The sequence below is a fragment of the Stigmatopora argus genome, chromosome 3 (genome assembly GCF_051989625.1).
Source record: "Stigmatopora argus isolate UIUO_Sarg chromosome 3, RoL_Sarg_1.0, whole genome shotgun sequence".
Taxonomy (NCBI): Eukaryota; Metazoa; Chordata; class Actinopteri; order Syngnathiformes; family Syngnathidae; genus Stigmatopora; species Stigmatopora argus.
The window spans coordinates 5,292,603-5,305,546 of NC_135389.1; the positions used below are offsets into that span (position 1 = coordinate 5,292,603).

The 12,944-nt window shown below is 40.0% G+C and overlaps 1 protein-coding gene across 1 annotated transcript in view; it reads left to right on the forward strand.

Annotated features, from left to right (window-relative positions):
• Positions 1–11,920, forward strand: part of zc3h18 (zinc finger CCCH-type containing 18) — a 35,250-nt gene extending 23,330 nt beyond the window's left edge. The window contains exons 13-20 of the mRNA XM_077595616.1: positions 257–640; positions 3,414–3,530; positions 3,715–3,747; positions 3,917–4,125; positions 5,180–5,406; positions 6,967–7,069; positions 8,227–8,323; positions 10,910–11,920. Coding sequence (XP_077451742.1) covers positions 257–640; positions 3,414–3,530; positions 3,715–3,747; positions 3,917–4,125; positions 5,180–5,406; positions 6,967–7,069; positions 8,227–8,323; positions 10,910–11,108 — 1,369 coding nt within the window. The 3' untranslated portion in view covers positions 11,109–11,920. The remainder of the gene's footprint in view (positions 1–256; positions 641–3,413; positions 3,531–3,714; positions 3,748–3,916; positions 4,126–5,179; positions 5,407–6,966; positions 7,070–8,226; positions 8,324–10,909) is intronic.
• Positions 11,921–12,944: the final 1,024 nt, after the last annotated feature.

A 12,944-nucleotide genomic window follows, 5' to 3' on the forward strand; every position in this document is an offset into this window, starting at 1 on the left:
ATTGCCACCCATTTCAGCGCCGAAGAAGCCCTGACTTCCCCCATTTTTCATCTCTTGTCTTACACTTGGGAGTTTCAGCATGAATTTTGACATTTTATGAACTTTTTTTATATACTTAATATAAAAAACCGCAATGTAGGGAAGCCGCGAAACTTGCTGAAACCCATTTTTCTTTTTCCTACTTTTTATGCTATAAAGTATGCTTTGTCTTGGTTATCTGTATGTTTAAAATATGTATTTTTCTCTTTATCTACAGTGTGCCATTGAAGCAGAGTGCTGCACCCATTCCACGCAGGGACAAACTTCCCATGAAGAAACCTCAGACTCCGCCACCACCTAGTGGACCAATGAGCAGGCCATTCAAACCGTTGCCAGATGGAGGAAAGCCCCCCACCAATCTTAGGGAGCCTAGAGGAGTAGTTGTTGGGGCTAGAGGAGTAGTTGTTGGGGCTAGAGGAGTAGTTGTTGGGGCTAGAGGAGTAGTTGTTGGGGCTAGAGGAGTAGTTGTTGGGGCCAGTGGTGATGCTACTTCTGGTGGTCCCAGTGTTATGGTTAGACATCTACCTTCCCGTGAACTCGAGAAACCTCCCAGCCAGAGGGAAGGAAGGCAGAAAGAACGGCAGCAGCATCCGCCTCGAAGGTAGGCAGTACTTTTTGTCTATCTGAAACTTAACAAGTATACACAATGTTCATACGTCAAAGGTTCTCACTGTCTAAAGGTAGGGAATTACTTTGACCGTGAAGGTTCTGTAAGGTCAAATTAAAATGAATTGTTGAAAGCAAAAGACTTATTAACAACTCTGACCAATTTGAATGATTTTTGTTGTTGTCATTATACAAGTATAATGAGACTTAAAGCTTTCACCACGTAGTGCACACTATTTGAGGGATGTTAGGTGTCAGTTCTTTAACGGAGTCTATAAAATAATCATTTAACTTCCTAGGACCTGGCGTCCACACAGGTGGACATCACATTTTTGGTTGTCACAAGACTGCAATGTTAAATTTTGGACTACAAGGGCCTAGGGTCCACGTATGATGTGGAGATCATTTTTCTCAGAAACTACATGTAAAAAGATAATTGTTTTTACCAGTGGCGGGCCGTCAGGGCCTTCAAGGCCTTCTCTGCTGGCCTAAGAAATATCTGAATCATATTATATTTTGTCCATCAATATGTACTTATTATTCCAAATGGTCTGTTAGCTTCCTTTCATTGCTTTTCCCCCTGGTTGCACTGCTTCCCAATGTGTGTTTTCATATTGAAGCATTTAACCAATCACATTTCAGCCATTATTTGTTGCCAGATCAGATCTGCCTCAAAGCCTGCACAATCAGTTCTTGCGGGCTCTGCTGCATTAAACTAGACTGTTGGTTTTAACCAATCAGATTTCGAGTTGGCAACCCCACAATTATTTTTCATAGGCTTTAGCATTTTGCTGGCTGGGACATGTCATTGCTTTCACAAACTATGATTGGCTAGTAGGCGGGCCAAAGCAGTACCGAGGCAGCCGAGATCGCAAACTCCACCCACTATGGCCAACAGAAGCAAAAACAAATAGATTCTGTTTGCTCACAAAGCTATTTTCAAGACGGACTTTTTCAGGAAAAAAATGGACATAATTAAGAAAGGGCGGTCAACTCCGAAGCTAGCAAGCCTGTTACAGCCGGGAAAATGGTGTGTGCGGCACTTTCAGTGTGCTAACTTAGCTCCACAAGCAAATAGTATATTGTTGTTTTGATTTAAAGCCATTTTCAAAACGGACTATGCCAGAAATATGACAGGACAGGCTCGACATCCATCATTAGCTTCGATGGCGATAGGAAAGAAGGAAGAAAGAAAGGAGGATGGATATTGTGTAAAAAGGATTTTTGGTGAGTTAAATATGGCTATAGTATTCCTAAATAATATTTCAATTGTGGGCCAAGTTCTGATATCTGAAAAGCTCCAGTGTTTGTATTTAATCACAAAATGCTGCTAGGAAGTGGATTTTACCCGAGTTTAATTTTTGGCGTTTCACCGTTGACGTCCATCGCTGTCTTTTCCCAGGAAAAATCACCCCCCTGGCCTGGTTGTAATGTCTCAAAAGCTCCAGTATTTGTATTCAATCAATAAATGATGCTAGGAAGTGGATTTTACCTAATTTTAGTATTTTAGTGCATTTTTTGTCATTTCACGTATGGACGTATCGACGTTCATCGCTGTCTTTTTACCGGGGAAATGATACTCCGGGCCCGGTTCTGATGTCTAAAAAGCTCCAGTATTTGTATTTAATCAATAAATGCTGTTTTCGGCTGGATTTTACCCCATTTTCGGGCAATGTTTGCCCGTACGCCATTGACGTTCATCGCTGTCTTTTCCCGGGGAAATCACCCCCTAGCCTGGTTTTAATGTCTGAAAAGCTCCAGTATTTGTATTTAATCATGAAATGCTGCTAGGAAGTGGATTTTACCCCATTTTTGTGCATTAATTTATTGATTATTTTTTATGTGTTGCAGCTGTAGCTGCAGTAGAGGTTTTATAGCCATAAAATAGTTTTTGAGGGTTGGATTGATACGTTGAAGGCGCTACCAGAAAATGCACCGCCCGCCACTGGTTTTTACACTCGACAGGTCCCAATTAGCTTAAATATCGAAGAAAAAAGAAAAATTTCCCTTGGATCGGGGAGTGTTTTCTGTAGTTCCTCTATTTTTCTGTGCTTCGAAGTATTTCCAGACCGTTTTATAATATTTTGCCAGATCTCTTTAGTGTTGCCTTTTGCGGTGCCAATTATGTCTATAAAGGAATTTGATTTTGCAGTTCGAATTTCTTGTATTACTTTTTTTCTCAGAGAAGTAAATGTCTGTCTGTCATTAATCTCTTGTTTTAAGGGATATTTTGAGAGTATGGTCTCTGTTTTTCCTTAATGCCTGTATGTCTTCATTTAACCATGGGAGGTGATTTCTTTTTTGATAGTTTTGTTTTAATTTTTCTTGTGAATGCAGACACGGTGTCATCTCATCTCAGATGAGATAATTCATTAATTCATCTTTCGTGGCACTTATCAGGTGGGTGCTGGAGCCTATCCCAGCTAACTTGGCAGTAGGTTTAATTGGTTTCAAGCCAATCACAGGGCACAAGGACACAGACAACCCTTCACGTGTATTCATAATCTGGCGTTGCACCTTTAAATGTATCAACTAACTAGCATGCGGGGTCCATTATCCAACAATTCTTCTGTGTGCGTGGTTATTGCGCAATTCTAATAAATAATAATAGATTCCAATGGCAGTGCAAATTGCATAACTAAAAATAAGTATTTTTAAAGATATAAAATATTCATTGTTATTGTGTTATGTGATGAAATTATTCATTTTAAAGCATGCCGGACCGGAATGGATCTATTCCTTTTATTTATTTTTTTCTTCTCTCGTAGGCGGACTATAAGTGGGAGTGTTAGTGGAAGTGGCAGTAGTTACACTGGATCAAGCTCTAGGTCCAGATCCTCTTCAAACTCCTTGTCACAGTCACGTTCTGGATCCAGAAAATCCAAGTACGTCGACACTTTTTCAACACCACTTTTTTTTGTTCCCCTGGTTCTCCATGAGATAGTAGAATACAAATTACAATTTGCAACAATTCCTTTTTTGAATGAATTAGTTTATGCTCACCTTTTTCTGTTTTTTTTTTCTAATTAATACCAACCATTAATTGCTCAATCTCTATTTTTTCCTTATGCTTGAACATGGGAAACGTTTCAGGAAGTCCAGGTACGATTAAAATTTTGTTTAAGCAATTGTCTTTGTGTTTGTTCTTGCCAAGTTAAAACGATGCATGTGCTTCTGTCAACATGCGTGTGTTGCGCAATGTGCAAATGCATATGTGATGCAATTGTTTGAGAGTAAAGAGTTCACCGAATTGCGACTTTTCCTACGACAGGTCTTTGAGCGTAAGCAGCGTGTCATCAGTATCGTCAGGTTCATCAGGAAGCAGTTCACTGCGTAGTGCAGACTCTGATGACATGTATGCTGACCTGGCTAGCCCCGTGTCCTCGGCCAGCACTCGCTCACCTACGCCTGGCCACCCCCGAAAGGAGCGAGCACCTCCCCCTCGGGAACGGCCCCCACAGAGTAGAGACAAGAACAGGGGTCAGTATAAGCGTAATGCATATTCCTGATTAGACTTGGGTTATAAAACGAGAATGATAATTAACATCAAATAATTTTGTCAACAATAATAATAAAAACTTTGATAAAATGTGATACATTTAAACTGCAATTTCGCCACCTGAACACCACAAAGTACAGGGGCGCTGATGTGATGTGAATGCTCGTTCCAGACCAATGTTCAGTAGACGAAGAAGATGGTGAAGATGAAGCACCTCTTTTTACTTCGGTTAGCTATAGCACAGATAACACAGAAGATGAATGCAAAATACTATAACACACCCAAAATGAGCGATTATGAGATGCAGAACAACACTCAAGTGAAGTCTGCCTGTAGTTTTCTTTTTCTTTTTTTCCATTTTACCCCCACTCTCCTCATTTAAGGACAGCCTGTAATTCTTTTCTTCCTTGATATCAAGGAGTTTTCTCATTGTATGCAAATTTTATGAAAACATTGCAAAAATCTAAAACTTGTTAACTTGGGTTAAAATGGGTTAAGTTCATCCAACTTTTAACAAAATGTTTTTGAAATGGCCACGTGAGGTATATTTCAGCGTTTTTTGTGTTTGGGGCTGAAAATAGTTTGCTTGATTCAGTTGATTAATGTATTTATTTCTAATTGCAGCGCAACTTTTGCTTTAAAGCCAAATTTATTTAAAAAAAAAAAAACGCCTGCCAAACTTTCTGCAGGTTTTATTCATTATTGGTCATAGAGGGAGTTGTCTTATTGCACAACAGAACAACAAAAATACTTTTTAAAATCATATTTTATATTCTCTTTTCTTTTAAAGTAAGGTAACAGTTACTTTCACAATTGAATGAGGAAAGTTATTTATTTATTCACAGAAGTTTGACGTTTCAAATTTGAAAGAAAAAAGATGATAGTTATCTTGATAATAATCAATATCGACGCATAATTTTTTATTTAACGTGATAACATTTTTTTTCTTATATTGCCCAGGCCTAGTTCTGATGGTGATAGTTCCTTGCAGAATGAGCATACACAGTATTTTCATATATTTGGTCTGTTATGTAGAGAGACTGGTGAAGAAAGAGGAACACTTAAGAGAAGATCGCAGAAAGATGAACCTGTCGGGTGGTCCACCCAGAGGAGGCAATTCTATGCCTAGACCAATCCCTGGAAGCAGGGGTGGTAACCCTGCACACCATCAAGCACACCACCCTAGTGGTAATATGCCCCCACCAGGAAATTATGGAGGTCCCAGTTCACATAGAGACATCAAACTGACCCTTCTCAACAAGGTAATTATTCAGCTGGTTCCATTTTGAAATGTTAGAAGAAAGACAATTGATGATTCTAAATGTCTCTATAGACAGTACGCGATTACCTTAATTTACAAGTAACACAACTGGAGTTTTTTCAAATATAGTGGTACATTAATCCCTTGAATATTGTGGGGTAGGAGTAGGAGGAGTGGTGGTGGTAGTAGTAGTTGTACGGTATTCTGTTATACATTCAGTAGATCACAGGTGTCAAAGTGATTCCAAAAAGGGCATAGAGGGTGCAGGTTTTCCCTCCCTACTGAAACAGCGCAGAGAGTTGGGCCATTAAGGAAGTCTGCTGGAGAAAAAACAGCACCTGCCTGCAATCAACTGATTACAGTTGTAAGAGAACAGATTGGTGAAAAGGTGTCGTCTTGGTGGGTTGGAACGAAAACCTGCACCCACTTGGCCCTTTCTGGAAGGAGTTTGACACCTATGCACTAGCTCAGGGTGGCCAACTCCAGTCCTCGAGAGCCCCTATCCAGTCTGTTTTCCTCCACCAACACACCTGAATAAAATAATCGGGATCGGTATGAAGCTTCTGGACAGCTTTCTGCTGAGTTGATCATTTGATTCAGATGTGGTAGAGGAGGGAAATATGCATAAGAGACTGGATAGGGGCTCTCAAGGACCTGAGTTGGCCACCCCTGCACTAGATCAAGCTGTAGTAGTAGTGGTGGTTAGGAGTTGTGTTATAAATAAACTAGATGGAGCTGTTCTAAAGGGAATTTCATACAATGATTAACCAATATTGATCCATATATCAGGTACATCGGATTTTAATGTGCACTGATGGCTTTTGAGGAAATTGAAGTCTTTTAGTTCCTCCTCAGTGCGGAAAATACGGTATGTCAAAAATTTGAGCCCTAAAAGATAGAGCTTAAATTCGTTTGTCAAAATTTGTACTATTGATATCCTCTTTACAACCCAACACGTTCGACTAACTTTTGAAGCCTGATATTTTTTCAACCTGTAAATATAAACATTGAACGGAAAAAAGGTTGGTACGTATTTTTATATTAGTATTTTAACAGAAAGAGCAAGTATGGTCACAGTTTTTTGCCTTCATTCTTAACAAACAAAGCATATTTTATGCAGTTGTAGACTTGTTAGCACATCCACCTCACAGTTCTGAAATCAAACATTCAATCTCCAGTGGGTTCCGGCCTTCCTTTGTGGAGTTAGCATGTTCTCCCCGTGCCTGCCTGTGTTTTCTCCGGGTACTCCGGTTTCCTCCCACATCCCCAAATCATGCATAGTATCCTGGTTGAACACAATTGATTAAATTGTCCTTGGGTATGAGTGTGAGTGCGGATGGTTGTACATTGGCTGGCATAAATTTAGGGTGTCCCCCGCCTGCTGCCCACTGTTGGGTGGGATAGCCTCCTTTTAACACCATCTGCCTGCAATGGCTTGTGCCGTTTCACAAAGCTTGTAGGGCTAACAACCTTAACCACGGGGAGCAGAGCTTGTGCAAAAGGTCAATTGGATTTTTACTATGAAATGTGAATTGAGTTAAAAACTTCTCTTTTTTTTAAGCAGCAAGGTGATAAGGGCAGTAGAAAGCGTTATCTTCCTTCTGACAAAGACCGGATACCTGGTTCCCCGCTCAGCAAGAGAATGGCTATGTCTCCTGACAGAGGTGAGAAACCCATTCGAACAAGTAGTTGGGTATGATGGATATGTTTTTGAAACAAAAAAAATGTTGATAAAATTTCTGATTCCACTTTCAAGTAGGACAATACAGTAATACCTCGGTATACGAGTGTCCCAACATATGAGAAATTTGATATATGAGGAAAATTCAGAGCAAATTTTTGCCTTGAGATACAAGAGAAATTTGAGATATGGGCATATGAGACAGTTCCCCATGCGGCCGTCCGGGTCGTCGAGTATGCGCAAGGCTGTTTATGAGAACAGCATCGCTCTGTCTTTCTCGCCGCATCTCCCTCGCGTAAAGATATCTACGAGCACCGGGCCGTACCGGTTGCATTTTTTTTACCGGAGATAGCGTGACCAAGTTGATAATCTGCAAAAAAGACAGCAGAATCTACATGGACTTGAAAGCAAATTAAGCATCTGAAAAAGACACCAGCGAAACCAACACTCGGTTCTGAGGCATGGAGAATCAGGAAGTTCCACCTCGAAAGCCGTGGTGGAATATATTAACAACATTTTTCCTTGGTTACCACACAAGGTTTAAATTTAGTGTAACATAAGATTAAAATGTATTGTGTGTGTATAGTAATCTAACCTAATTTCAGTCAAATTTAACGTTTATGTTAACGAGCGCGTTGCCGTCAAGTCTCCTGTCCTTTCTCTCCCTCTCTCGCCTTCGTTAAGACGCTACCGTCTGTCTGTACTGAAAAATGTCACATTTTAGTATTGAAGACCATAACATCTGGATAGGTATTTGTTACTTTGTGAGTAGGTAGTGAATTAGAACAAATGAAAAGATGTTTCTTCATTGTAATATCCTTTAGTTCATTCCTATGGGAAAAATTGATTTGAGATGCGAGCAAATTGACGTACGAGCTTGGTCCCGGAACGCATTAAGCTCGTATCTCAAGGTATTACTATACTTGAAAATATCCCAATTCACTTTTATTCTCAAAACTTCTATCGTAACCAAACAAAGCCTCCATCATGGTGAATGTTTGTCCATTCCATTGTTTGCCCTTTCTGATGGCAGTAGAGGGCGAGTGTGATATTGCAATAGTGGTGGCGTTTTCGTATTACTAAAAATGTGTTTGGAAAAAGTCAAGAATGATCGCTCATAGGTTAACCAATCTCTTCTAGGTCGTGATAGGAGGATATCTGGCCGACCACCACTCTCTCCTCGAATGGATCGACCTAGAGGGCAGGGACCTCGGCCAGTGCCCCACCAAGGAGACAGGTTTGCAAACTATCAGACATTCTCAAGTTTTACCATATTTTCACACCTATAAAACGCACCGTGTAATAGGGCGCAGTGTCATTTGCGGGTGGTGTTTTTTGTCAATACATTGGACGCCACGTCCAATAATGCGCTAGCAGGACACTAGGCTAGCGTATGTTATGCTAGCCGCTAGCGTATGTTAGGCTTGGGACTAGCATGTTTTTTTTTAAGGCTGCACGAGCAAAACTGCCGTATTTTCACACCTATAAAACGCACCGTGTGATAGGGCGCAGTCTCATTTGCGGGTATATTTTCAGTTTTTTGTCAATACATTGGAAGCCTCGTCCGATAAGGCGCTAGCATGACACTAGGCTAGCGTATGTTATGCTCCCCACTAGCATACCTATGTTATCCTAGCCGCTAGCGTACCTATGTTAAGCTATCCGCTAGCGTATGTTAGGCTTGGAACTAGCGTGTTTTGTTTTTAAGGCAGCACGAGCAAAACTAAGTTTGATAATGCTTTATTGTGTTCAAAGATACACTCTGATATAAAGAGTTGGGCGTTTAACATGCTAGGCTCCACTGTCAGTGCCAGAGTTGTGTATTCCGGGAACTTGATTCCCGCTTTGGCGAAAGCTCGAACAGTGCTGGCCGACACTTGAGCCCAGTCATCCACAATCCATTGTAACTCCCGACATGCATAACTCTCAAGCCTTTGATTCTCCTCGCTGTTATATCGGCATCGACAATTCATTCCAAATCGTCACGTAACTTGGGCGACGCTGCCTGCCCGAACTACAATGTTGGCCATCTGTCAGCAATCCGTTAGCAAAGCTGTTAAATTGTGTTCGATCCATAGCTTCAGTCCATTGTCCAATCGTTCACCCCCCATTGTGTTGTCATTCACGCCAGGCATTTCCTCTGTATAGCTCTAATATGCAGTTTCTTTAAGTACTGAGTGTTTTTGAGGGTTAAAAGCGCTGCAAGCACATGGAAGTCAAATGCCCTGCCACTCCCCTGGGATGATTTGAATGGATTTACCGTAATGCTTTGAATGCACGGGGAGGCTATCTTAAGGGTGAACGTCCGCTGGGGTTGATCGCAATAAGTAGCGTGCCGGCAAGAAATAAAACCAGTCACTCAAGCGGTCAGGGCCATAAAAAAGTTGAGTTTACTGCACAGACAAAACGCACCGACTGATTGGGCTGATTTTAGAGAAAATTTTAGACTTTTATGTGCACCATATAGGTGCGAAATTACGGTATATTGATACATACAACACGGATTCTAGTAGCAGCAGTAGTTGTAATAAGCTACAGTTGTATCCTTAGTGTGGATTTTTAAAAACAACTTCCTTTAACTCCTTACACAAATGTGTCCACACACATAAACACACTGGATGTGTCATCTTTACCAGCAGCTACAGGAATGTTTGCTTTGGTAGGAAATTGTTGGAATAATGATTCAAACCTTTTAAATCATTATTAGTAATATTTAATTTAAAAAAGGAAAAACATCTTTCAACAAATTCTGCTTACAACTTCGAAGGAGATGCCTTGTGACGTCGTCTCAGTCCACAGTGCATTCTGAATTGCAGTAACTGAATCATTGTATTTAATCGCGACATTCGAAAAACATGTTTATGTAATCAGTACAATAACACTCTCGATGGTTTAGAAAAACAAGTGTGAGGAATGCATTATAAGGTAAACCAAGTAGTATTATAATGTAAACAAAGCATTCTAAAGTAAACCAAGCAGGATTATAATGTAAACAAAGCAGTATTTTCAAATCTGCTGTTGGAGTCTCGTCATAACAGTCTCATTGGGTCCTGCCGGGAGAAGTGTCCGTAACACTGTGTCCTCGAGCTTTGGCCTTGTAAAGGAGACGATGATGTGGAGGAAAAATGTCCATGTTCCCATGACTGTTTATAGCCTTACTACTTATTTAAAAAAATGCTTACAACACATAGAATATTCCATAATAATTCTAACAGAAATGTTTGGTCTCAATAAGGAACATGTTGCATGTTCTAGTGTGTAAATTGGTTGATTTGTAAACTTTCCCCAAATTAAGTTGGGCTGGTGGCTGAAAATGGTAGTGACTATTTGTGTGCTTTGCTTAGCAATTATGTATAGATAAAACATGAATAAAACAATATTTATTTTCCACTTTTATTTTTAGCATAAATAGAAAATAATGATATTTTTTTTAAAGATTTATTTCCTTGAAAGGAAGACACATTTTTTTTAAAATTAATGTTTCCCCTAATGTTTCAAATAAAAATATTTTTAATTAAAAAATACATTTTTATCCCAAGTATTAAAGAGCTGAAAATTTATAATCTTTTCTTTTATTTTAATGTAAAATAAATAAATAAAAGCTGCAAAAGACTCAATAATAATTGAATATGGGGTCATGGAGTTCACCTATATTAACATTTTTTTAGGAAATATTGTCATAAATGCATCCCGAGCGTGGTAATACAGCTAGAGTAAAATCTGAACAATATAAATGACACATTTCGACCTTTAACTCTCCAGGTGTGTGATTTGAATCATACTATCATTTAAAAACGCATCCATTTCTTCTTTTGTTTTATAGAAAACGTCCTCTCTCGCCACCTCCCAAATCATCCGGAAAAGGTTCTGGAGTCCAGTCAGGCAAAGTTGCTGGTCCTGCACCACCCGCTGTTTCCAGTAAACCCAGCAACACACTGTCTCGGCGCGAGGAGCTGCTGAAGCAGCTGAAGGCCGTCGAAGATGCAATTGCTCGGAAAAGAGCAAAGATCCCCGGCAAATAAGCAAGACTGTTTCCTTGGCTGTCAATTAACTTGACCGAAGAGCACCAAGAGCCTGGGAAACTCAGAGGTCGGATCAATTCCCAGTGATTCCTCCTTTACTTTTCTGCCTCCAGTGGACATGTACAAATACTGTCTGGTTCTTGTGCACATTATGTAAGTGAGCAAGTGGCCTCCACAACAGAGTTTTCTTATAGCATCTTTCACTCCCATATTGCCGCTCTCTGCTACTAGTCGAGGAACAGGAGGGGAATGCTGGCATAGCCTACTTTGTCTACTGACCAACAGAAGATGTCACCCTGATCTTTGAGTGACAAAAGAAAATTCATTTCAGAATTCAATAGAATCTGATCTTGCTGTTGTCTGAACGCTTAGATTTTGTCTCCCTGTTGTTTTCTCTCTTAAGAGCCAGCTCAGTATGAGCGGTGGCACGGCTTCTCAATCTGTTGTAAAAAAGGAAAACAAAAACAATTTGCAGTCTCTCTCGCGTCCCCGCAAAAGTGACACGACTAGTCGTGGGCCCACCGTAAACCAAAGGCCCGTGTGTTTTGGTGTTTTGTTTTACTGCTTTATCAGACCTTGTACAACAAAAACAAGCTTGAGGCTCAAGAAAACTACACCAAGCCGTAGTGAGCTTTGCCTTTTTAACAAAACAAACAAGAAACAAATTTTTTTTCATAGCTCTTCTCAAAAGTTATAAACCAATGTTTTGTCATATTTGTATTTGAGAGAGAGGTTGCAAATGGGACATCTGGAGGCACAAGCTGTGTCTTGCTTTTGTGACAAAAGCCTAAATAAACTATTTTGATAAAGAGCACAGTTGCCCATATTTGCTTCGGTAAGGCATGGCTCTCCAACATGTTGCTTTCCGAGGACATATTTCCTGAGTAACGTGCATATCCTTGCATGAATGAGTACTAAGAACTAGCTTTCGGATTCAAAAACATTGGTGACTCCTTTGTTAGTCAGTCCTTTGTAGAACTGTATGCCTGGGAACATTCTCATTCAAGTCATTGCATTCTCAGGTAATGAATCAATCGCGAACAGGTGGGTCTGGTTCTCGAAGATTACTGTGTTTTGTTTCACGGCTGAGCAGGCATTATTTCATGCCTGTAGAATTAGTAAAACAGTAATGAGTCCAAATGTGTCAGTTTTAGGATATAAGGAAATATTTTTTCAAATTATCAACATCATACTTCAGAAAGAATAACTTGTTTTAAAGAGATCAACCCGTGACCCATTAAAAGCGCTGTCATAATGCTACTAATTAGATTTTTAAAAAAATTAAAAGGTAATTACGAATGAGTTAAAGCGTATAAGGGGAAAAATATTGTGTAAATGTACACTTTCATTTCAAGAGGTAAAACTAAAAAGATTCCTTATATAATATTGGTATTTATGACTTCAAATGCCCCTGAAAAAAGAACATGAGAAATGACCATTCAATAGAAATCACAATTGTCAACCTTCTGAAAAGTATTCCTTTCTACATGAAAGCAGTCAACGTGTAGCACTCCGTAGGTCAGAGGTCTCAAAGTGACGCCCTGCGGGCCTAAACCGGCACGCCACATCACTTTGTTCAACCCACAAAAGTAAATAGTGTGTCGACTTCATGTTTCATGCTAGAATTTAAATGGGCATCATAGATAGGGCAGCCAGGTAGTCAAGTGGTTAGCGGGCCTCACAGTTCCGGGGTCAAGGGTACATTGCCAGGTTGGTCCTCACTTTGTAGAGTTTTCATGTTCTCCGTGGGCTTGCGTGGCTTTTTTCTGGCTCCATTAGTTTCCTCCCACATCCCAAAAACAGTCAGAGTAGGCTGGTTGAACATTCTAAATTGTG